This window comes from Pleuronectes platessa, chromosome 8 (genome assembly GCF_947347685.1).
Source record: "Pleuronectes platessa chromosome 8, fPlePla1.1, whole genome shotgun sequence".
Lineage (NCBI taxonomy): Eukaryota > Metazoa > Chordata > Actinopteri > Pleuronectiformes > Pleuronectidae > Pleuronectes > Pleuronectes platessa.
The window spans coordinates 27,608,834-27,635,233 of record NC_070633.1 but is presented as its reverse complement, the minus strand read 5'-3'; the positions used below and the strand labels follow the sequence as shown (position 1 = coordinate 27,635,233).

Below are 26,400 nucleotides of genomic sequence, written 5' to 3'. Positions count from 1 at the left end.
TGCTGTTCATAAGGATTTTATTTTTTGGAGGCAAATCAATGAATATATGTACTTTTTACAGTATATGAGGAGCACATCTCTACAGTTTCATAATGTAAACAATCTCTGAAGAGAAATGTATTCAGTTTAAAAGGAAGCCAAAGTCTTCTGTTTTAAACTATTTACATGAATTAAAATATAATTTATAACATCAGATACTTCCGCTTCTATGAAACTAGATTTTAACAATTCAAAAATACTGAAATGCCTTTGTCTCCACATTCTCAAGACACATGAAATCACACAAAATGAAGAAAAGAAAAAAACAAAAACACCATTTAAAGATATCCAAACTAAGTGGCGTATAAATAAAAAAAGAAGAAACGCAAAATAAAACCAACATATGTAAAAATATAAAATCTCACTAGCAGTATTTACCTTTTTGTTTTTTACCAAAAACTAAGTTAAAAAAAATCATTTGTGAATTTGATAGTCATTAGATGTAAATAGACAATGAAATCAATAGTAATAACAAAAACAATGTATGCCCTTTTGTCAAAGTATTTTCTTCCACCCAAAAAAAAACACCCACTCACATTTAGCAGATTTTGACAGTCCCTACTATAAGTACCTATTTGACATCACTGTTGCCGTCAAGTTTTCACAGATTAACCTTTAATGAACTGTTGATGCTGAAATGTGACACAACCACTTGCAGATCAGACACGAGGCCGGACTCGAGCCGGTATTGCAAGCGCTCCTGTCCTGGCTGGGGCCGGTTCGATGGCGTAGCTCGACAGATACATTGTTTTCCTGAACGCAAAGAAACGTTAAGTGACGTAAAAAATCAAGGAAGTGGGGCCATGGAGTCGGACACATGACGTGTATAAAACTGAATCTGACACGGCTGCGGAAAACGTCCCGTTTCCCGCTAGCCGCCACGAACTTTATCCTTGAAGTGTTCTCTACTTTTTTTTGGTCAACTTGCCTGTCAAGTTTTTATGGTTTTTCTTGCCATTTTTTCACTTTTCTCAAATGAATGGTGGAAAGAAAGGTATTGCATTCTGATGAGGGGAATTCCCTTCGGAAAGATTTTTTTTTTATAAGGTTTTTATTTTTCTATTTGGATTCGTTGCCCGTCGCCCTGTGACCGAGACCCAGCGGTATTATGTTGAAATGTGTCAACGTGTTCTCAAAACACTGAGGAGAATGGTCAACATCAAAGTTTTCTATAAGAAAGTATATAATCTTCTAGATATCTACACAAACACACAAATATATATATTCATATATATGTATATATCTTTTTATAATATGGCTATTGAAAAAAGTTGTAATTACGTCAGTAATTATTTAATAATAAACCACATTGGATTGGAAAGGAGTTGAAACAGAAATAGTACAAGCTAGTGGTAGCTTAGTTTCCCCCCCGATTGATATTTAAGGCTCGCCATGATGAGAAATGGAGTCGTTTGGATGTTCACCTCTAACAACTCGTCACAGGCTCAGCGGCGGGCGGCCGCTGTAGAAATCCCAGAACGTGCTCATGGCTCAAGGTTTCCTCACGTACACGGACGTCTGACTTTTGGATTAGACGAAGACACTTTACGTTTCTCCTACGACGCAACAGGTTCAACGGAAACTAGCTTTGCAACATGAAACTGTCGTAACGTGAAAAGGTTCGTAAACAGTATTTTAAAGTAACGTTTTTTTGGTCTTCAGTGAGAAACGCAGAACAGAACAACATCCATTTCCCCTCTTGTTCAAACCTTGTAACTTTCTGTAAGATCGCGGTTCTGTCCCTGTTGGTTAGTTTGTTGTTATTTGGAAAAAGGATTACGTGAAATCTACTGATCACATTTCCACGTAACTTGGTGAACGGGTTTTTCTTTTTTAAATTATTCTACATTGCAATAATTGGGATGTTGAGAGGGCTTTGGTGGAAGTAAGCTCTCTACTGAGTACTATCGTAGTTTCAAAGTTAATTGTCTGGTTTCATCTGCTTCACTTTGCATCTGTTCTTCTTTAGTGTCCCTATCTGCGAACTGGACCATTATAGATTCTGTGATCTGTGTTTCTACCAAATGCTTCCTCTGTTTTGCAATGTGGTAAAAGTTCGGCAGTGAAATTGGGATTTCTACAGCGTCGACCTCGTCTGCATCAACCCATTTTAAAAAACGAGGTCAAACCAGCAACAGCTTTCTTTTTTTCCTTTCCCTCCCACATTCCTCCACCAGAGTTATTATACATGTATAATTATTAACTGTAATACAAGTGTCCAATGCAACTCAGATTCTAACAAACCTGTGCACCATCAAAACGTGGTAATAACATAGTTACAACAGCTTCCTTTCAATACGAAGAAAATATTGTGGCAATGTTTTACTACTGGGGACATTATTTGTGCAAGAGTAATATTACTACGGCTTGTTTTGTATACGTGTTACGTGTTTACGAGACGACCGACCACATTCTTCCTGCGATTTGTTTTCATGATTTTCTAGTTTCACGGCAGTCAACATACAGCACAGTAACCTACTGAATCTGCAGCTAAACGTTTGCCCGTGTCGTGGCTCAACAGCCGACCACACACTGTACATTATTACCTCAGTGTTTCAGAAAGGCTGTCTTAAAGATAAGATTATTATGTATTGCATCTCAAATTGCTTTTTTTTTTTTTTAAAACGACAAAACAGAAAAGTAAAACAATCAAAAAATATTCCGTCAGTTCATAATAGCAAAGAAAACAGAACCTTCTAGTGTGATAGTCTAAAGGGATCCTGGTATTTTTTTGTCTTTCGTTTTACAACAGTGTCGGACTTTGGGTGAAGTCAATGTAAATTTATTTTTCCCTTCATTTCCTCCCTGCAACATAAACTCAGTGACCCGACCGCCTCCCGACTGATTAGCAATAAACTGTACCCCGCCACCTTTGAAACAAAAAAACACACAATATATTTCATGTTTACAATGAGGCAGAGTGCTATATACACATTATATATTCATAATATATTTTTTTTAACATGTAAACCAGCACATTCTCTCACTTTTTAGTAGTATACATACTAAGCACAAATACTCATTCAGTTGTTTGCGATTAGTTTGTTAGAATTAAATATTTCTTTTCTTCTTTTTTTGTTTTCCAGAACCTTGTTTCTTAATCAGTATGTATAGCACTAAATTGTTGTTTTTAGTTTTGGACATCGGTGAGCCTGGAGAGGGTCCATCCTTCTAGGCCACTTCACTTGCTGTTATATATATATATCTTTTAAAAACACTGAATAAGGCGCCTTTGTACTTAGTGTGCGTTCCTAATAAAGTCAAAGGAGAATCGAGTGATGTAAACATTCAATTTTTTGTGTGTGTTACCGAGGAGTTGATTAGATAGAGAAAGAACAAGGTAGGAGGACGGGGGGGAGGAGAGAACGGTTATTTGTTAAAAAGGAGGAGTTCACCAGGGTTTGGAGTCGACCTCGAAGCGAGGAGTTGAACCCACGGGGTCAGAAAGCGACAGAGTTAGAGACGGAGGAAGAGTCGGGGCTGAGTTTTATTGAAATCCTCAGCCGAGTAGAGAAGGAACGGGGGGGAAGTCGGGAAGGATGGTGCACGACCAACCGCCGAGCGCCACCGTTCAACCCCTCCCGACCCTTCCTCACCAACCCGCAAGCGTCAGCAGTGTCCGACTCAACACACGAGACAAAGACAACACTCACAAGGACACACTATTGAGACTCCAAGAAACGGACACGCTTAAAACCGTTATGAGGCAAGCGAAGGATAGAGTAGAATAGAAAGACAAGAGATTATTCCTCTTACAACGGACTTCAGTGGTAGAGGGAGTCGTAAAGTATATATAAAAATAACCCAAAACACAAACCCCCACACTACCTATAACCGCCCATCGTCGGTGAAAACCTCACAGAGAGAACACACCGGACGTAACACAAAACAGAGAGGGACAGACCTATAAAAAGAGGAGGAGGAGGAGGAGCGTCTAGAAATACGAAGACATGGATGGATGGATGTGAGGTAGAGATGCTCAGCTGATACAGTACCTCCCGGACGAGACATCGCATTCTTGTCCGATTGCTCTTTTTGTTACTTTCTAGCCCGCCCCTCACTCGTTCCCTGGCTGTGTTGCGGATGTGACGGTTCGGTGTCACCGGATTGGCCGGCTCGGAGGCTTCACCTCGCTTTTGGACGATGGCTGCTACTGGCTGCACGAGGACTGTGAAGTAGGCGCTGAACCCAGACGCCGCTTCCCGCTGGAATCGGGTCGCATGCGGTCGACCGGACGAGCGAGCGAGGCTAACCCTTTTTGAAAAGCACCAAAAAGCTCCACAATCTTTGGGCAAGCAGAAATGGGGAAAACGCGATGATTACATTCAGATTGTTAAATACATTCCATTTGGATTAAATGCAGCAAATTGGTCTGTACTGTTTGAAATGTCATTACAAGAGCCAACGTCGCAGAGAAACAAGGGAATCCCGGACAATCCAAATAGAACATCTATTCACAGGTCTTGTAACGACTGATGGTTTCCTATGCGATGGGAAACCGGACTGGTTCTGGTCAAAGTGCGGATGTGATGAATTCATATCGGGTGTGGTATAAAAGCGCAGATGGCTACCATCCCTGTTTCCCCCATTGTCGTTCTGCTTGCTGCAGCCCAAATGTAAACAGTAACTGTTGCATTGGCTGTGGCGTTGGGGGGGGGGGGGGGTCATTAGGATGCATCAAGACCCGTCGAGTAGGGGAAGAAATTTACCCGGTGTCGGCCGCTATAGCACAAAATATTGTTTTGTCACATTTTCTCTGGAGATTTTTTTGTGTTTTCAAAGCAATCGAGTTTTCGCGTAACGGCGACAAGGATGGATGTGTGACGGTTACTGGACCAAAACAAGAAAATGCCAACACTGACGTAATCCATTAAATCACCCTGATTCTATCCCAACTGACTCCAAACCAAACCCTGAATCGTAAACTCGCCCCAAAAACGACACATTTTTCTGCCAGAGAATTGTCTCTAATTAGCTTATTTTTTTAACTAAACTTTATGATAGTTTACAATGTCAAATGTGCCTATTTTAACAAATCACACCGTGTGAAACATTCAAAGTAAGAACTTTCCAAGCAACAGTTTTGTTTGAGTTGGCCGGAATCGCTCACAAGGTAAATTCCCCCCCCCACAATCCCAGTCAGGGTCTTAATAACCGAAGCGCCCATCACACGGAGCCTGCAGCAGCCAGTAGTAGACGCCCATATCTATTCAGATGTCAGAGTCAGAGGTTCGAGTCAGAGGTTCGAGTCCCAGGGGAAGTGGAGGCCAGCGGAGACAGTTCCCCCCCGTACAGTGCATAGATCAAATCAAGGAAGCACTACAATTACAAAAAAGAAAAAAAGGTGATTTTTTTCTTCTTCATTTTAGATTTGTAAACTTTTATCAGTCATCATTATGATTACGTTAAATGTTCTTTTGTTATATTCTTTGTCAATAACACACACACAATAGATCTTTAAAATTTATAACATCCACATTTTTTCGCTAAAACAAAGCAGGGTAAATTTTTTTTGTTAGACTTCACGGTGAACGCGGCGGATTCACCCCTCCCCTCCCCCCCGGTTGGAAAACGGGAGTTTTTTAACTTTCCTTTTTTTACAAAACAAACTGAACAAAGAACACGCACACACGCAGAAACACACACACACACACACACCACGACGACCAACGCAATGCAGGGTTAGCAAGGATTTGCTACAGAGGTCTCTCACACCCGCGCTTCCAAGGCAGGGCGATGATGTCACCAACACAGACAGGAAGCAGCTTTGTTGTTGTTGTTCAGCAGACAACTGTATCGGTTCTGTTTGTGGTTGTTGTACCAGTGCTGATAAAAGTCTTATTCCCTCCATTTGTCTCTTCGCCCGTCCGGACTCCCGGTGGCTTCCTCGTTTCTAAGCAGTATCCTCCGGTGAAAGAAACTTAAAAAAACAACAAGGTCCTTACTTTATTCCAATGGTAAAAATGTAAACATTTTGCGAGGTTGCCTTGCATGGAGGTACCCAGAGGCCTTTCTGAGGGCAGAGCAGTGCAGTCGCAGGGATGTTGCTGCGCTTCACTAAGGCTGGCCAGACAAGGGCGCTGTGCTGTCAGCGGTGGAGCGACTTCTGGGCTTCCTTCAGCAGAGTGTCAAAGTCCAGTGCATCGTACTTGCTCTTGACGGGACCCGGACCGGCCTCATCTGTAAGACAAGACAGGGTCATCGTCAAACACAAGACAGAAAGAGTCTGAACGTAGAAAACACTCGTCTCAGGACATTTCAGACGGACTCGGCTTCAACCCAATAAGGAGGCAAAGTCAATTTACAAAGTGCTTCTCCTCAGAGATGAACTCTAGTGAATTGTGACGTGAAAATCTGCGTTATTATTTAATTAGAACCTAACTAAGCCTCCAGCTCTGTGTTTTGTGAGACAAATTTATGCTAATTCATGTTTTGTAAAGTAAACCTTCATTTTCGTTAGTTAGTTTATATGTTTGAGGGTTTATATTTTGTTTAGGGTTGGAATTAGGTTTCGAGTTGTGGTGTTTATTTGTGCGTGTGTGTCTGTGTCTGTGTGTATTATTACCAAGGTCTATGTAGCGTTTCCTCGACAGCCTCCTCAGGCCCGCAGGTCCATTTTGGAAAACTGTTTCCTGTTCTCTCCAGTGTCTTTGACCCCCTCCTTGGCGAATCTTTATCACCCCACAGCGCTCCCTGCGACCAGACAGAGACAGACACATGCTTTACTTCAATGATCCTCAATAAAACATCAAATAAACATGTTGTACATCAGAGGACATCAACAATTCTATAAAGTGTTAAAAAAGTCCAGTGCTCAAAACAAATCCCAGACTCAGATGTAGCAAGAGGCTTTTTCCTAACTTCCAAAGTTTGTGATTTCTTTGATTGTGTTTCTGAAGACTTTAAAAAGTCTGGAGACGTCTTTTAACAATATTCCATTTTCCAAACACTGCTACTCAGTTTCTCTCACACTTGCATCTCAGTATAGAATGAATTATCCCCCAAAACAATACTTCCATTTGATGAACAATGATATAATTTAAACTGTCCGTGCAGCTTGGACACACAAACACTGTGACACATGGTAACCCCGCCCCCACCTAAAAACCTAAGTTCCTCCCTCTGCTCCCATCACAGGATTATATCTCAGGGCCACTCACTCGTTGCAGATGATGACCTTGCAGTCCTCCGGTTTGCCGAACACCTGGAAGCGTTTCCTCAGCATGTTCTGGGTCACGCTGCTCGGCAGGTTGTGGATGTAGAACACCTGGCAGTTGTCCTGGCAACAGGGAAACCATGGCAACAGTCAGGACAAAGGACAAATCGCAGAAGACGGACGGAGACGAGAGACGAGGCAGAAAGTGTGAGAGCGTCCTGAAGCTCCCAAGGACCCCCAAACTGGTGGATCTATGGAGCAGGGACCCCCTACTATAAATATATATTGTATAAAATTGTGCTTTATATTAAACTGGGCCTAGTGCCATGTATAAACATAGCTACGCTGTTATTGTGCATTCAATACTAAGCTATTCAAATACCACCGCCATTTATGAACATACGTCTTGCATACAACACTGAGCTATTAAAGTAATTCACAGATTCATGTTTTTATTTTAAACATGCATGTAGAAGAGACAAGCCATCTGTGGATACCACACATGCTCCCACATTAGTGAGATGTTGGACCCTGATGAGTAGCACACAACTTATCTAACCTTGGAGGGATGGAGGTTGTCAGGCATAGGTTCAAATCAGCCTCACAATGTGTTGGATGCATGTTAATGTGTATTTAAGACATTTAAATTTGTTGGAAAAAAATTGGTTCGAAAATAAATAAAAAATGTAAAAAATTGTCTATCAACTCAAAGATTTCGAGACCCCCCCTGCAGTACCTCTGTGGACCCCCTAGGGGTCGCGGACCCCCTGTTGAAGACCTCTGGTGTACGTGTGTGATTTCAAATTCCAATTGAATCCGGATGTTTGTGGACAAAACATTTCCTCAGTTCAAGTGGGAGGAGTCACAGCGTCAACTCACCTCGTCAGACTTGGCTTTGTTCCTCTGCTTGTCGTCGGGACAGATCTCGGAGTTCTCACTGAAGGAGGAGGAGAGAGAGGAGGAGGAGGGAGAGAGGGAGTGAGATTAGGAGGAACACAAGGTGAAACTGAAATGTCAGACGTGTGGAAACAGGTGAAGCTGCTGCAGGAGAAGGAGAAGTTCCTCCAGAAGGAGAAGTTCCTCCAAGTGACTGCAGCTTCACTCTGCTCTCGCTCTTTCATTCACTCGCTTCCTGTCGGTCGTTCTCGTGAGCAGAAATAAAACGAGCTCTGACCTTTTTCTCTAAGAGACTCGTGAACTTTACGGTTGTAGAAGTCAGTGACTGTTGAATCTGTGACTTCTGGGTTCAGACAGTTGTTGTGTGGGTCATATAACACGACTGACTGGTTGACAGGGGGTCACACACTACTTGATCTTTCACCAGGACCTGGACTCGTGTGTCTGGTCCACGGTTTCAGATTCATCTCGATGTTCAGTCTGACAGAAGTCGACTTCTGTGTTGTTAAAGGCCACAGGAAGTGCAGTGTTGAATGTTGTGTGATTTGTGATGACAAATTAATAAACTTTGAATAAACCTGCCACCTTTTCTGTCCACTTATTTGAGTCCAAGCTACAGACCCTCACAGTTCATCATAAATAACGTCTCACTGTCTTCTCTGCCTCGTTGGGGATCTGATGACAGAGAGTTTAAGAAACTCTAGTAATATCGTGGGAAGCTGAGCGGTGGATTCAGATTGTGTAGCGGTGGATTCAGATTGTGTAGCAGTGGATTCAGATTGTGTAGCAGTGGATTCAGGTTGTGGAGCAGTGGATTCAGGTTGTGTAGCGGTGGATTCAGGTTGTGTAGCAGTGGATTCAGATTGTGTAGCAGTGGATTCAGGTTGTGGAGCAGTGGATTCAGATTGTGTAGCAGTGGATTCAGATTGTGTAGCAGTGGAACAGTGGATTTTTCAGTATGTTTCACAATATGCTGAGAACTAAGGAGTCAGACTTGGACCGATTGTGTGAACGTCTCTTCAGTTGTGTTGTTCTCTCTCTCTCTCTCTCTCTCTTTTCACATTCGTTCTTTCCGTCCTCTCGACACTTCTCTCTGACCCCCCCCCCCTTCACACCCGTCCCCGTCTCACCTGGAGTCTGTCTTGCTGGCGGGGGGGTCCGGACACGGTGGGATGGGCGACGATGAGCGAGACGCCGACTTGGACTCGGGCGGCGGCGAGGACGATATCACCAAGGTCGTCCGCTGCTCCTTCGGCTCAGCGTCCTGTGACATCACCGGCCCCTCCCCCTTCTCCTTCCCACCCGCCACCTGGTCGTCAGCTGCTCTGGGTCCCTCCCCCCCGGCCTGGGCCTGCAGCATGGTGCCCAGCATGGCGGCGCTGCGCTTGCGGCTCTCCCCGAGGCTCAGCGCGCAGTAGTCGTGGTCACCGAAGTCGCGGTGGGTGTCGCTGTCGCCCGCTTGGCCCATGCGCCGCAGCTGGGCGTACAGCTCCTTCTGCTCCGGCAGCTTCCTCTGGTGGTGGGCGCGGCTCAGCCAGGACGAGCCCTTCGTGGCAACGTTGGCGTTCGATGCCGGATGAACAGAGTCACTGCCGCCGCCGCCGTCGTCACTGCTGCCGCCGCCCGACCCCACGCTGACCTTTCCTCCCTCTGCCGGCTTGAAGAGCTCGTCCTCCACTGGTTTGTGAGGGGGGGTGGTGGGAGGGGTGAGGCCTGAGGACAAGAAACACACATTCACAGGATGTAAACAACAACCTTCCAGGAAATAGTCACATACTAAAACCTATTGGACCAAAACATGATCTGCAGAATTACACAAAAGCTGTTTCCTTAACTATCAACTTATTTCTTTAAGACACTTTAAGTCGACACCAGTGTGTGTACAAACTAATGAATGTGTGTTTACCTGCCGTTCCACACAGATCCACACTGAGCGTCTGCTCAAAAGGCTTGGTGCTGAACTGGGACTCTCTGTCAGTGGAGAGGAGAGGAGGAGAATTAGACAAAAACATTAATAAACCAACATTAATCCAATAAGATCCCGTGAAGGCGTCTGTTCCTCCGTGAAATGAAAACTGTGCAGTTTTATTGATGTCGGCTGAATTTGAATGTTTCTGTAAACTCTGGTGTTTTCCCGGCGCTGCTGGTTCCTTATCACAGAAACCACATGTACGCCGCCCTCCTCTCCTCTATTCTTCTTTCTATCTTTCTATTTCTGTGTGTTTCTGTCTCTGCAGTCGCGATGGACGGCAGGAGGAGCTTCAGGCAGGATTTCACTTTCCCTTAAAAACTACTTGTTTGCAAACCCTTTTATTTATTTGGTGAGCGCTCCGGAAGACAAATTCATTTAGAAGATGGACGGACGCCAGGAGTTTGTACGAGATCACAGTGGAGCTTTGTGACTGGGGGGGGGGGGGGGGGGGTCTGTCTGGTGCAGATACAAATCGGGGGAGGTCAGCCAGGGGTCCTGCTTCATTAGGGGATCTCTGGATCAAAACATTGGATCGGATCCTGGTTTATCTCAAACTGCAAATATAATAAAGAGTATAATAATCTTAAGAGACTTAATTCCAGAGAGACCTTCAACCTCCTGCCAACAGCTGATTCCCCTTCATACCCCGAAGTGAAGATCCATGAATTATGGACGACTTCCAGATCATGAAGCTTTTGATGATATAACTGAGACAATGACATAAATAACTTAATGGGATGAAATTAATTTGTGCTTAATTTGATGCATTACATTAAAAGGTGATTAACTCAGTCATTTGCATATTCAGAGACATTAGATTAGTGAAACTGAACCAATCCTCTGCTCCCTAATGGAATCAGTGTCTCGCTCCGTGTCCAGAGACAAACACACTCGTTCACAATCCTTTTGCTTATGGATCATATTGTCGTGATTGCACGTGCAGCTCTGAAAGCGTCAGCTCGGTGAACTCGTGCATTTCCTTTCAGAACAGCTTCGACTGCTCCTGCTTTGTTAACATGACATATTCTGCTCATGCAAAGTGCTTCAACCAAACTCTCTCTGCTACAGAACTTCACACAGATACTCACCCTGTGGATTTGGGATTCAGAGGCAGACAGAGACAGGCTCGCTTTTCTGCAAACCAGAATAAAAGTCCAGTTCACAACCATGGATGTAAATAAATCAAATTAAAATGTGTAACAGGCGACATTCACACTACCACTGACTGTCTCAGCTCCCGTCCTGTGTGGCTCAGATCAGATCTCAACAATCAGAACTCACATTTCTGCTCTGATTTATACGGATTACGATTGAAATCTAAACGATGCTGAGACTCGAGTTACGACATTTCAAATTCTCAAGGACACAAAGTTAAATCCTGCATCTTGTTCACAAAGAGGACGACAAATGAACAATGGGCCGGGACTCAGATTTAGTAGACGGATCAATTTCCTGACACTGTGGCCTGATAATAAAAGAGATGGATTATAAATACAGTCATCCTAATACATTCGGCCTTAAGCGGCTTTTAAAAATTGACAATGAAAGCCAGGCCTTAATCTTCCCCGTCCAACTCACCGTTGTGGCAGCAGGGATTGGTCGGTTCCATCGCCCCGACGCCGGACCTGAGCGGTTCTGGCCGGGCCTCTGTCGTGGTTCCACCTCCTGCTTGGGTCGGCAGGAGTTTGAACCCTGCTCCTTCCTCCTCCCTGTCCTGCCTGTCCCTCCCCTCTCCCTCCCGCGCTCGTCCTGGCCGCAGCCTCTTGGCGAAGCGGCTGGGGAAAGAGGCCAGGCGCCGGGAGCGCCGCACCGAGAAGGAGCCGCTGTCCTCCTCCTCCTCCGGGGTCTGAGGCGCCTCACACGAGCGGTGTCTCCTCTCGGGGGACGAGTAGTCTTTGCGTAGCTCTGGTTTCGGGGCAGTGTAGGTCTGGGACGGGGCAGGGTGTGATTTAGCCGGGGCAAAGGGAGCGGGTCGGATCGGGCAGTGGGCGTAGGGGGGGCTGTGCAGTCTGTAAGGCTTGCTCACATCGTAAGAGCTGCTCTGCTGCAGGAGCTCACGGAGAAGGGAGTTAGCCTTCATCTCCCTCTTCCTCGCAAACGGGAGCCTCCTGGGGGCGCCGCTGCCCGTCCCAGCCAAACCCCCACTCGTCCCCGGAGCGGACACCAAGACAACTCTGCTGGCAGAGTTTGTGGCGGCCGGGCGCGAGGCCTCGGGCCGGGCCCGGGCCCTGGGCTGGTCCTTGCGCTCCCAGCCCTGCTGCTTGCGCGTGGGCAGGCAGTAGGTGTGCATGTAGGTGATCAGCTCCACCACCGAGCGCAGCTCCTTCTCTGAGCTGAACTGGGGCTTCAGGGGCTCGGCTGGGACGGAGGCCGCCACCACTGTGCCCTCCACCTCGCTGCTGGAAGACTCCTCCTCTTCCTCCTCCCCTTCCTCCTCTTCATCCTCGTCCGACTCACTGTCCTCGTCCTCATCTTCGTCCTCCTCTGTGTCGGGGGCCGGCGCGTCTTCCGTGTCCTTGGCGGTGGTGAGGTGGCGGTGGAGCTCGGTGCAGAGGCGACCCGCTGGACGCACGGCCCGGGGCTTCCGCTCCTGACGAAGGTCGGTCTGAGGGCGGAGCAAGAAAAACACACATTACAGACTGTTTCACTGGAATCTAAACAATCTGTCAAACTTCAACTAACATGTTTTATTATCTAATAAAGAGAAATGTTCCACTTTCTCCTGCTTTGGTAACGATCCGTCAATAATAAAGAACAACTCAACAGAACCAAATGAGAAGATGATTAAATAATGAAAATGTTTCTGTGAGTCTCCTTCATCTTCTTCAACTTGTCTGTTCAGTTTAAATTAAACTGAAAGAACTTGATGATGACACAAAAGTAAATGACGAGTCCAGGAGAGAAAAAAAAACATCCTGTTTTCCAGCTCCTGTGGTCGACGCTGCTGAGCCTCTCTGCTTTTTGATTTTACGCTTCATGAATTTTAAAAGGATGCAGATTAATTTTCACAGATTTTCAGATTTCTTTATGAATTCTGTGTCAACTGATTAACGTTGTGATCCCTGGAGGGAAGCTGATTTACAGAGGAAACCTTTCAAAGCCCTTTATTATACAAAAATATTATTTTCTTGTGATGCTCACTAACATAAAGAGAGAAGAACAATGAGAACAACATGTAAATTAACTGCTTGTTATGCATCAGAGCCTCAGCAGTTATTTTAAAATGTTTTATTGAATTTATTAGAAGGATTCTCCACAGTTTTTTCACAGTAAATAATATATTAATTTAGAATAAGATGTATTCAAAAGAAATGATAAACAATTAAAGATGACAAATGAACAAGGTTGAGATAGAATGTGAAACAGGTTCATGGTCAGAAGTCTGTTTTTCTGTTTGTTTATTAGTTTGTTTGTTCTTTTCCCTCATGGCAGGTTTTGAATCACCTTCAAAATATGATTATTCTGTTTTCATTGGCTTTTATAAACATATCATCACTTATTATTTAAAGATTTATATCAAAGAGAAGCAAATTTTTTAATAACCTTTGATCAATTGATGTCAATATTTTCCATCTCTGCAGCCTTCAGTCAATACTGACATTTAATATTGATGTTTTTTGTATGAAACATTTTCATCCATTCTGCTCTATTATACTGTAGCTCAGCTGGAAATATCTAGATTCCTGCCCTGGATACAGGAGCACACACACACACACACACAGTCACACACACACACACACACACACACACAGTACATTTACTCCCGACTCAGAGGAATGATTCAACGTGCAGCTGTGATGAAACGGCTGATTCTAAGTTCCTCAGAAAGAGAGAGAGAGAGAGAGAGAGGCAGCGATTCACTGCTGCCCTCGTGACCTGTCAGTCAATACTCCACCATCTGCCACAGCAAAGCCACACTACACAGAAAGTAAAGCTGACACACACAGCGAGCGGCCGCGGCGTCACTACGGTGTGTGTGTGTGTGTGTGTGTGTGTGTGATGGATACAGGCCGGGCTTATCCCCGTGCTGCATCCTGTGGGTACATTCTCTCCTGGTCTCTTGAGCCCGAGCAGGAGGCTGCAGGGTGAAGGCTCACCTCGCTTCATGCTGCCACAAGATAAACGACTGGTCTTGTAATCAATGGCCACTTGAAGCACAACGGTAGCGGCGATCCAATTACTGCTAAGTCATACAGCACGCGGCTTTGTAAACGTCCTCTCTACGCCAACACTGCATCTGTCACGAGGAGACGCTGCGAGCACGAAGCTCCACGGACTCTTTATTCTAAACTGAGAGATCTGTCATTTCAGGAAATACAATAAGAGCTGATGCTCGGCTGCAGCTCTCTGGACTGGAGGAGAATCCGACCTGTGAGGAGGTTTCGACTTCGAGGTCAAAACTGACTTTAGTACTTAACTATTTTGAAAGCGCATCATCTTTTAAAAATTGTATTTAACAACATTCTGCAGGGCTTTGGGGGGAAAGGTCTCTTACATTGTGATTAACCTTGACTTGATGCTCAAACTCCAGTGAAATGAATCTGCTTCATGTGACACTGACGCTGTTTGCAGACATGAACTCTGCAAAATAGCGACTGGATATTGTCGTTTTGTGTTTCACGTATAAAAAAGCAGATGCACATGGACTCACTCGGACCATGTTCAGACACTAGTGCAGGTCTGAAAGCAGTATTAAAGACATCTTCTTCAAAAACAGAGAAGTTCCAGGCCTGACTTTATTTGACTCTCTGTTATATGAACAACTTACTCTGCATTTCCTGATCTGCCCCCTCCAAGATTAGGTGCAGAAGTTAAAACAACAACTACAACTTTCTAAAAGTGGGAAATAGATGGAATTTGCAGTATGAAGACACAGCGTTGACTGCTGGAAGAAAACCGGCTGCAGAGTCAGACAATAAAGTTTTACCATCGATCTTAAACTAAAAGGTTTCACAGCTTGGAAACGATCTCAACCTGCAGGTTTGTTTTGTCTCAAATGATTTGAGAACTTACTTGTTCCTTTAAAATCAAATGCCAACACCTGTTCTGACCCGATCCTGAGAAAAAACAACTGCAGACTCTGGTTTGAAGAAGAGCTTCTGCAGTGTGGGCGACTTCAGGCCTCACGTGCAGCAGTGATTCACTTCTGCTTCACGGTCTGAGGACGACTTTTAAAATCTCTCTCTCGCTGTAATCCACCTTTTAACTGACGGGAACCGGATGTGACCTGAGACTCACCTTGACCAGAGGTCTGACCGGCCGGAGCTGCAGGCTTCTGCTGCTGTAGCGATGGCCATGGACTCCATCTTTGTGTGTGTCGACGCCCGAGGGCACGTTGGGAGGAGTCCGCAGCAGCTTCATCAGCTGAGGAAGAGGAGGAAGGAGACGGAGAGGAAGGAGGAGGAGGAGAAGAGGAAGGAGATGGAGAAGAGGGAAATGAAGAAGAAGAAGGGTGAGGATGAGAAGAGGAGGAGGAGATGAAGAAGAAGAAGAAGGTGAAGAAGGAAGAGAGGAGACAGAGAGAACACAGGGACATTAATATGCATCAAATAACAATGGGACCCGAGTCATTATGTATCAAGTATTTGCAAAACTGTTACACTATATATTCTATATTGTATCTTTAATTATTCAGTACTTTCACAGTGTGTGTGTTTCTCTTTCCTCTTCCAGGCACATTTCCCTCGTGGGACTGAAACACATCTTATTTCATCTCATCTTACACATTTTGTCCAGAAAACCAAAAGAGAGAAAGTGAGAGAATCCCATGTAAACAGCGAGATGAAAGCTTCTTAACGTTCTTCTGTTGTTCCAGTTTCTGATCTATATTCTGTCGGCAGCTATCCTGCAGCAGATGGATGTTTGAACGAGGGAATAACGTGCAGGAGAAGTCATCGGGTTAGGAAACTGTACATTCATCACGTCTGTGCAGCTGACAGCGACACGGCACATCCATGTTTCCCATTACAGAGCTGGACTCAGCCGTGTTCTATCTCTGTGACAACACGTGTGACTCCTGCTCCTCCTTCATCTTCTCTCCTCAATCAATCTATCTTCCATTTCAGTTTTCCCTCTCTTTCATGATCAACATCAGTCTCTGAAGCTTTTTCCATTTTCAGACATCATCCCCTATTCCCTTCCCATCATCCCAGTCCTCGCTCTTCCTCCTCTCCTCCATCATGACCTTTAACACCCATCTTCATCGGAAACCTCTGCCCTCTTCTTTCCCTCCACTCATCCCTCCTTCCCTCCAGCATCCCTCCTTCTCTCCACCATCCCTTCTTCTCTCCCTCCTCTCTGATCAAACAGGAAGCCACAGTTAAGACACAGAGACGAATCTGCACCTCATTCGACGCCATTCTTTCATCGTCTGTATTCATCCGTCCATTCATCCATTCATTCCAGCGCCTAGCTTCATGACAGGGCTATCAGCTGATATAAATCAGCTTAGGGAGAAAATCCCTCGCCACGCCACGCCACGCCACGCCGCGCCGCTCCTGGAGACGACGACGGGGAAAATGCAGATGTGATGGGAATGAGGATTTGAGCAGCAGGACACAGCAGAGCTCCCTGAATCATTTACAGCTAAAGGCCTCCTCCCTTCCTCAGGTGATTAGACTGCTGCAGCTCGTTCAACCATCGGATCGGAAATGAAACTCTCCTGGTTGATTCTGGTTCTTTACATCGGACTGACTGAGATTCTGCTGGATGTGATTCTGAAGCTGAGGCAGAAACGCAAAGTTAAAATCACCTCACTTTCTGGATTTGGATGATTTTAAAAAGGGCCGGACGGGCTCAGCGATCTGTTCAGGGGGAAACCTCCTCAACTGGGCTGTTCTTCTACACAGCATCAGAATCTTAGAGTGTAGAAGATAAATCCATCTATTTTCTACTGTTTAATCATTTTAATTTTAATATACTTATGAATGATCTAACTCATTGAGCTACATTTAGCTATAGTGTCTGATTTGATATCTCCCTGATGCCAGAAACATCCACATTATAGAGAAACTGAGAAAAATCTCTTTCTTCCATTATCTGGAAATAAACGTGAAACATGAGGTAACTGATAAGCTAGAATCCTTTTAAGAGGAAAAGCCATCGGCCGGTTGTTTATGGAGTCGTTGATTTGTAATAAAGCTTCTGATCATTGTCCAGAGGTCAAAGTTCAGCCTCGTTTTATTACAGCACCGTCGCTGTATATTGCTTTAATGAATCCAACATCACCGCACTATACTATCTGGGTCAAACGACTGAACGGGCCGATCGGCCGCACCGCTAATGGGGCCACCGGGGCCCTGTGTGGACGAGCCAACTTGGCTCAGGGTGTGTGTGATGATGCTCCTCTGAGAGTCCCATTGAAGAAGAAGTGAAGAGGAGGCTGAAGGTTTGTGTCTGTGTGAAACATTGAAAACTCTCTGGCAGCGTCCAGGCCCCTCGAACACTCTCCTCCGCTCTACTCTACCCTGGACGGCTTCCAGAGCCGCACTGGCAGCATCAATGAACGCCTTGTTCTGTGCTGGGACACACACACACAGACATATAGACACACAAACACACAAACACACACAGACACACATTGAATTGCACGAGAGTGATAAACACAGATCGACGCAGGAGAAGCTCATACACGGAGACTTTCTTTCTCTTTCCAGCATCAAATATTCAGAAGGTTTCTAACTGATGGAGGTTTTTAAACTGAAGTGGTGATGGGATAAAATATCGACTACACAATAAATCCTCGTCCTGACGAGTGAGATGTGATTATTGATATTTTGTTTGCGGAAAATATTGATATTTCAATTTACAAAAAATCAGGCACAACTAACCAGATTGTCAATCTACAGTTATTTAATAAATATAGGAAAGATGGCACATGTTGACATTGACTAGTTGCAGTGTGTGTGAGAGACTAAGGAGGAACTGAGATGAGACTTTATTAATATTATTTCACCTCAGTTTGTGTTAAACTCTGTGAAACTGATAGAAATTCTTTACTTTACCACATAAAAGGCGTTTTGTGTTCTTTTAGTTAACGGCTGGAAGGTATTCGTGTATGTATTTACATTCATATATCAATGAAAATGAATGTGATGAGGTTGTGTATTATTCTTATATCATTAATAAAACGTGGACAGGGTTATGTACACAGGTCATCTGCAGTACCATCCTGAACCAGTAGAGGGCAGCGCCACACTCAGACTTAAACACATGAGTGACAGCAGTCATGTGACAGTGAAGCACTCAACTGATGGAAACACACACACACACACACACACACATACAAACACACATATACAGACACAGACACAGACACACACACACACACATCTGGCAGCTTCAGTGGAGTGAACGGTATAATGTTATTACACCAGGCTTTTCTGTGAGCGGACTGAATGTCAGGTTGCTATTTCCGTCCCTGATACCGAACACAATGGAAACCGAGCCAGGACCCGGGATGATGTGATTTCTATAAAGTAAAATATAATATTCTGCTTCCTGTCAGGGATCCAGGAATCAGCCCTGCATGGATCCACTGGATGCATTTCTCATGAATCAATGAGAAAAACATATCTCTAGAGGAAGAACAGGGATAATATTAAATTTTTAAGAAACTCATCAGTGTAAAGAAACAATCCAGGATTCTTCTCTGTATCTTGTTCAACGTGAAACTGGGAGGAGACGTTTTCATGGAAATCACCGGATCACGAGGCCTCTGGTGTAAATACAAGTTGTAGCGTAAACACCAATTTAACCAGTGAAGAGTTTGGCGACAGTGAAGCGGCTGTTACAGGTGGAAGGAAACAGCAGGAGGGATAGTAGAGTGATGAGATGGTGGAGAGAGAGAGAGTTCATCAAATCAGAATCTGGAAAACCGCTAAAAATGTCAGAGCTCCACCTGTTTCTATGTGACTGTACAACATTCCTGCTTCTGACTCTTTTTCTAAAAACAACTTTTTAACCCCTTGAGCACAGTCGAGTCCTCGCATGACTGTTTTAAAAACCAGTTCTCTGTTCACGTGTGAGTTCCTCTCAGTCTGGAGCCTCGACTTGTCCACTTGTCTTCCACTGTTGTAAACTCGCTGCCTGGAGCCACAACCCCAGATGACACCCAGGGGAGAGGATTCAAGAAGGAGCCGCGTGGACGAGCTGGTATCCAAGCAGCAGCAGCATGTGTGTGTCTGTGTGTGTGTCTGTGTGTGTGTGTGTGTGAGAGAGGAAACTTTGTGAAAAGAGTGTTATCTTGCCAGCTGTCAGAGGACTGAGATCTGTGTGTCTGAGCACAGAAGAGACTTCTCCAGCTGCACGCTGAAGGAAACCCACGTGGAGACCGTGCACGATGTATCACGTGAGGTTTTACTGCCGCCGTAAAAAATGCAGACGCTGATATCTTTGGTCACATGCACAGCGCTGACAGTGAAGCACTAATCTGAGCACACGCTGCTGTTGCTTTATGAAGTGGAAACTCTTCATGGTTTGGTTCAGATTTAGAGGGATTCTGTTTTTCTAGAGACGGAAACTTCTCTTCTCGGCGAAACGCTTCATTAATCAGGGACATTGATTTGTGCTGTTGAGGTTTTAAGTAAACAAAGGCCTCGGTCTGTCCCCGGACTTCACACCATTACCTCCCAGTCTGCTCGTTAAGTGGGAAGTCCTCTTCTTACAGACGTCTCTTAAAACCAGTGGAGTCGCCCTTTGCTGGTCACTCATGGGATTACAGGTTTCAGGACCCGGAGTCGTGACTGGGAAATCGTCACTAAACGTGGTGAAGGTTGTGATATGAGTCAGGGAGACGGGGGCGGATCCAGATCAGGGGGGCGGATCCAGATCAGGGGGCGGATCCAGATCAGGGGGGCGGATCCAGATCAGGGGGCGGATCCAGATCAGTGGGGCGGATCCAGGAGTTTTAGTTTTAACTAGCCTGAACTTCACTGAACTTCAGGTTTTTATTAACTATTCAATGACCTCTTCTCGTTTGACCTTCAGCGTCTGTTCTGTTACTGATAAACCGGCTCAGTCCAACCAGAGTCCTCAAGGTGCAACAAGGGCAGAGAAGTTGTGTGTGCGTGTGTGTGTGTGTGTGTGTGTGTGTGTGTGTGTGTGTGTGTGTGTGGGGGGCGACAAAGTTTAGTAACACAACAGTGAAAGACTTGTGACCTCTCAGAACCGTGATCTGGTGTTTTGGACTAAACAACACTTCTTGTTTGTTGTCACGATGGCAGCGGACGATAAGCGTCTCACACACACACACACACACACACACAAACACGCACACGCACACACACACTAACTTCCACCAATTTGGAAGGAATGTCACTTCCTGTGGTCGTGTGTTCTCCTGTGATGCTGCAGAAACACTGTGGCTCTTTCCAGATGTTTCAACAACTGGATCTATCGATTGATTCTGAGGTTGATCTGCTGTTAGAGCTTCTTCTTCCTCACCCTGTTGAACCTAGATTCAGTAGATTTATCTGTTGCAGATAAAAACCTGCTGACGTGAGCCTCTCACAGACAGAGATGTGTCAGCGTTTATATTTCCTTGAAAGTACAAACTTTTATTTGACAGAACAAACAATGCAGAAGAGATGTGCATTCATGTTTTCATTTAAAATATGTTTATTCTTTAAGTTCTGTTTGGTTGAACTCGTCTTTTCTTTTTCTTTCTATGATAAAGTCGATAGTTATACTGTAAAATATCAAGCCTCAATTACTTTTTATTACTTTATCATTAGGGTTAAATAACATCTTCAGAATTTATATAAAATATCAGTCAAAATATTGATTTCAAGCATGAAAATCAAATCCAAGCTGTGATCAAAAGTAGTTTCAATGTGCTCAGGTCTTTAATCCCGTCAAGTTTTCAAAAGGATCAAAATGTATTAAATATAAAATAAGATATTAGTCGGTATATTGACTGTAAATATCATTAGAAACCATTTCTGGCCTAAACCCTCAAATCCTTCCACTGACTTCACTGACATGTTTATAGTTCAACTCTCTGTGTAATTGAACGTGTGCAGAGCAGCTTGCTGAATATCTACTCTGCAGGTTATTCAGCCGAGCAGCGTGAATCATGACCGGCAAACAATTGCATCTTTGTGAGCAGCCGCTAAATCAGAGTGCACAGGAAATCCCTGTGAGCAGCCTCCCCCCCCCCCCCGGCTGTGAAATTTAAGTCAAATTAAAAGAAGCGGGTTGGATTCATCCTGACAAGAGCAATAAGGCCACGTTACAGCCCTAATCGAAAGTCCTTTATTGCAGGGAAATAGCTTCCTGCTTGTATTGAGCTTCAGACGCTGCGTTCTCCTGACAGTGGTGTGAACTGGGGGGGGGGGGGGGGGGGGGGGGAGGAGTAGGGCACAGAGGAGGGAGAGGTTCAGGTGCAGGAGGCCGGCCTGATAACGAAAGGAGGGGAGAGGAGGAGACGAGGAGACGAGAGAGAAAAACAAGTTTCATTCTGAGAAGTGTGGTTCAGGGAAAGAGAGAGAGAGGGGCCCAGGGAGAGAAAGAGAGAGAGAGAGGCATCCAGCAGCACAGTGTGAAAAGAGAAGAGAGGGAGAGAGGGCGAGAAAGTGGGAGAGAGAGGGGGAGAAAGGGGGAGAGAGAGGGGGAGAAAGGGGGAGAGAAAGGGGCGCTGGGGCTGAAAACAAGCAAACACACACAAACTCGACCACGGGCTGCAGGACCATTCATGTGGTAGGATCACTACACTTGTGAGGAACTGGGGGGGGGGGGGTCTAATAATCATCACACATAAAACCTGATTATCATAACTCGGGTCTAAAGTTTTGAGATATGGCGAAGCAGCGTCATCACTGCCATAAGGTCCAAGGTCTAACTCATTATATCTCCATATCTCTGAAGTTCATTTTCTCCCTTTACTAAAGACTTTGTAATCTTTATATAATTTCTCCACAAATAAGCTTCTGTAACTTGTCTGTAGTCTGAATGTTTTCAGGAACTTTCTTTCCACCCTTATAATAACTTTTGTCAAGTTATAATGTAGGATATTTCCTGTTATCATGTGATATGAATCTAAACCTCATCTTAGCCTGAGTCTTCAAATCGAGTCTTAACCTCAAACTGCTTTTTAGAAACTGTGTGAAAAAGTGAGGAACAGTCAAAAATATCCACAATTACAAGTCTGTAACTCCTCACAAGGATAGAGCTACACACACACACACACACCCACACACACACACACAGACAGACACACACACTGGATGAAAGGTGACCCTCTGTTTTCCTGGAGTCGGAGGCAGACTTTGAACCTCGCCGGTCCAACAAGGGGAACATCAAGGTGAGCAAACGTTCAACAGATTAAGATACTGGGGGAGGAAGAGAGAGAGAGCGTGTGGGGGGGGGGAGGAGAGGAACAGCATGGTGGGGGGGGGGGGGGGTGTTTTGAAGTGTGTGTTAAAGGCTTCTTTTCAACAGGGAGCCGGTTTTGAGCTGAGGAGACTTTTTGATTTGACAAAAATGAAAGACGAGGCTGGAGATGTGAAGTCGTTCTTTGGACGAGGTGAAAGTGTCAGAGACGTCCAGGAGAGACGGACATAAACCTTCTGATGAGAAACCACAACAACCACAGAAGAAGACCGGCTCCCCCCCCACCAACAGTGTGAGACAGGTTCTTACTAGAGATTCCTCCGTCTCGGAGCCCAGCGACTGGCTGAAGTCCTCGGTGCCGAGAGGAAGACTGTCCTCGTCCTGCTGGTCGGGCTCCTCCCCCAGGGCGGGGAAGACGGAGAGCCCGTCCACCTCGGCGTCCACCATGCCATCCAAGCTGTCGGTGAGGGCGGCGAGCAGGGCCGCATTCTCCTCTTCTATCTGCAGGGAGAGGAACACAAGGAGAGCGAGGGTGAGAAACCATCTCACCACAAAGTTAGAAGTTATAGAAGCTGATAAACTTCTTAAAGTTGAATATCTTCAATTTCTCAACAACTTCAAGTCTTTACTCAAGGTCAAGAGGGACATTTCTATTTCAGGTTCCATTTATTTTGTAATTTATCTCCTTTTGCACAGTACTTCAGGGACCACATTGCATTTCAGATTGTTCTTATTGGTTCATATTTAATACATCCATCAGCAGGAGATATGTTTTCATCCCTGTTCGTTTGTTTGTCAGGAGAATTACGTGAAACCTACAGAAGCTGCTGGAAGGATGGAACATGAGCCAAGAAAGAAATCATTACATTATGGATCCGTACAAAAACATTTTCACTTTCTTTAATGTGTTTTTTGATAATAAACTGAACTGATTTGACTGATTTCCCAGGTTATAATTTATTGTTCTTCATGAGAAAACTGAATCTGGATCCAGTGAATAAAATCTGGATTCATAAGGAGCCTGTTGCCCCCCCCCCCCCCCCGAGTGATCCCTCCCTGCAATCCTCAAAAAAGAAATAACCACAATTGACTAATTTTGTCTTGAGTCATCAAGACTGTTGGAAAATCTCTCTAACCTCCTTCTGACTTTATGCTCGTACACAATATTCACGCCTGGAAATGATTGTCAGGATCAGATGGAGAACAGACTTTAGAGAAGCTGTGTCATGTCTGAATCACTTCCTGAACCCACCCCACCCACCACACCTCTTGTTTCCCTTCCTCCTCTTGTCATGCTAATCCATCAGCTTCTCTTCTATCCTGTATATTATTGTGTATAATATTTCTCATGTACTCGACCTTTAACCTCATCGGACAGAAACTGTTATCGAGTGATCTGCAGCATCATCATCAACCATCTACGTTCAGTTCCATGTATGTATTTATTCCCCGAAATTTGAAAACACACGACCAGAAAACCTTGTTTATCTGTGGCTCCAGTCAGAATCTGTCCCCCCCCCCGTCCTGTGACGCCCACTCGGGGGTTGTTTACTGTCAGCGAGCTGCCATCTTGCTGAGAGCGGAGTCTGGTGGAGAGGTGATAGCACGGCCGGCCTACGGGAAGCCACCGAGCTCCACTCATCTGTCTCCTCTCTTTATCATCCGGCTCTATCTGTTCCCGGCTGCCAAACTATTAATTATTAAATTCATGTTGTCTTGTGTCTCGGAGCTTTGCTGACTCGCCGTCTCTGCACGGGAGGACGAGACGTAAAAAGACTCGGAGACGCTGAGACGGACGTCGGGAACAAACTCAGCGTCCGAGTGAATTAATCAGATTAGACGGATATTAATGAGATTTCCTGGATATTAATTGGATTCAACGGAGAGTGTGAGAAGAAGCAGAGACGGAGACAGAAGGAGAAGGAAAGTTACACCGAGGACAAGAGGCAGCAAAACGTATAATTATTGATAATAGATAAACACATCCAGCATTATTATTACTATTATCATTATGATCATTAAAGTAATAATATATCATAAGCCTAACCCATAACTCCACCATTAGTTCTAAGTGAAATCCGACCACACACAAACACGGATCAATCCCGTCCGACATGGGATTAGATTCCGATACGCTGCTGTAAATAAATGGAGTATCGATGGGAAGGCACGGGGGGGGGGGGGGGATTCATCTGGTGGCTTATCACGCTATTCATTACTCTGTGTTCCTAACTGAGAGCCGTCCGACCGTCTCCCCGTCTGTATTAGTGCGATCTATACGATATTGGATAAAATATGATCTGTCAGAGGGGAGAAGGTGGAAGGACGTATGGAAGACAGGGGGAGAAAAATATCATTTATTCTTAAAAAGGTCTATTCAGGGGGGGATATTGTAAAGAAATAAAACAAAACACAGAGGAAATGGACACGTGAGAGGACGGATAATAACAAGGGAGATGAATTAGAGAAGGAAAAAGGCTCAATTTGGGTCGGGAGAAGATTCGGTAAAGAATAATAACAGCGAGGAAGAGGAGGGAAACTAGATGGAGAGAAACAAGAGGAGGAATGAAAAACGACTGTTTCTGTGTCTTCTCTTCTCCTGTCTCCTTCGTCTTTGAGTCTTTATTAGTAAAACGCCGTCAGCAGCAGATCACAGTAATGAGGCCTCTTGCTCTCGTGCTCCTCTTCCTCATAAAGATTATGGCCTCAACACAAATGTGTATCAGTGCTGATCTGGTTGTGTGTCGTAAACTTTAGTTTTGTGTCGGAAGCAGGAAGACGGACAGTCTCTCAGGCTAATGGGGAATCGAAATGAGAATAAAAAAAAAGAGGAGGAAGACACCGAGGAGAGAGAGTCTGTGTTTACTTCACCTCCGTTCCCATCATGCCTTGCCCCCTCTTCGTGGAACCAAGCACAGTTACACTCAAGAACCTAAAGGCTGTTTTATCTCCCTGTTGTCGTCTTTCTCTTCTCGGGATGCACTCACTCGAGCTGTAATGGGACCAGTGGACGTCACTGGGGCTGGAAACCTTTAGACAATCAATGATCCAGCTTCTGCTTTCAGACGCAGAGGGTGTTCCCTGAATTCACCCACCAAGGTCACCGGATACTGGAGCCTCGGGTCGTAAGAACCCCAGTGCTCCTCCAGGCTGACGGACTGCTTCCATCATCATATTACACACGGCATAACTGGCAATTACTTTCTCGGCAGTGTCCCCGGAGACACGCTGCACGTCCAAATTTCAGCGAGGGGATCAGGTGAAGGTTTGGGGATTTGCACGAGTCAAGGGAAAGACAACTTTGGCCCCGAAGCCAAGATTCATCAAATGACTGGACAATTAGCGATGAGTTACACGAGCACAACAAACAAGTCAAGGTAACGTTTCAGATACTTAACAGTGAATGAACGTACTTAAGACATGAGCCCAGGGCGAACACGGTGGAGACTTATCATGTTAATCGTCTGGTTGCATCAAAAAACACCTGCAGCATGAAAATATATATGTTATATATATTTATATTTAAGTAATTGTGGTGTTGCAATAGTTAAGATGTAGAATTTGAGTTTGAAAGTTCGTGAACCATCCAATTGCAATTCTGAGAAACAGAGAGATTTCCCCTGATTGGCAAACTAAACTCAATCTACTCCCAGATTACTTTTAAATCTTATATAAACTTTTGAAAGGTGTCCCTGAGACAAAGGGTCCCGGCAGCTCGGTGTCTTCTCTCACCGCTGAAACACCGGTGATGTGTTCCGGTTCTACAGGATGTTTCTTCTCCTTCCTAAATCAAATGAGATTAACAAACTCTGCATTTGAACCGAGGCTTCGGGCTTCCAATTTTGTGGATTAGGTTTAAAATCTCAATCTGGATTTGAATTTGCTGGTGAAATGTGTTGTTCCTCTCTGGTTTGTGCCTTTAACTTGAAGCTGCACTTTGTAACATCATTTCCATGAACGTCTCAATGAGGTATTGAAGTCTCTGTTGTGTGGGAATCTAAAAGGA

General features: G+C 44.9%; 1 protein-coding gene across 1 annotated transcript in view; it reads right to left on the bottom strand.

Annotated features, from left to right (window-relative positions):
* The window catches only part of ppargc1b (peroxisome proliferator-activated receptor gamma, coactivator 1 beta), a 91,990-nt gene continuing 65,590 nt past the window's right edge, over positions 1-26,400 (bottom strand). Inside the window, exons 3-12 of the mRNA XM_053428900.1 lie at positions 22,704-22,895; positions 15,303-15,428; positions 11,643-12,669; positions 11,153-11,198; positions 9,999-10,063; positions 9,223-9,805; positions 8,075-8,132; positions 7,200-7,318; positions 6,605-6,732; positions 1-6,219 (exon numbers count right to left, since the gene is read on the bottom strand). Of these exons, the coding sequence (XP_053284875.1) occupies positions 6,128-6,219; positions 6,605-6,732; positions 7,200-7,318; positions 8,075-8,132; positions 9,223-9,805; positions 9,999-10,063; positions 11,153-11,198; positions 11,643-12,669; positions 15,303-15,428; positions 22,704-22,895 (2,436 nt within the window). The 3' untranslated portion in view covers positions 1-6,127. The remainder of the gene's footprint in view (positions 6,220-6,604; positions 6,733-7,199; positions 7,319-8,074; positions 8,133-9,222; positions 9,806-9,998; positions 10,064-11,152; positions 11,199-11,642; positions 12,670-15,302; positions 15,429-22,703; positions 22,896-26,400) is intronic.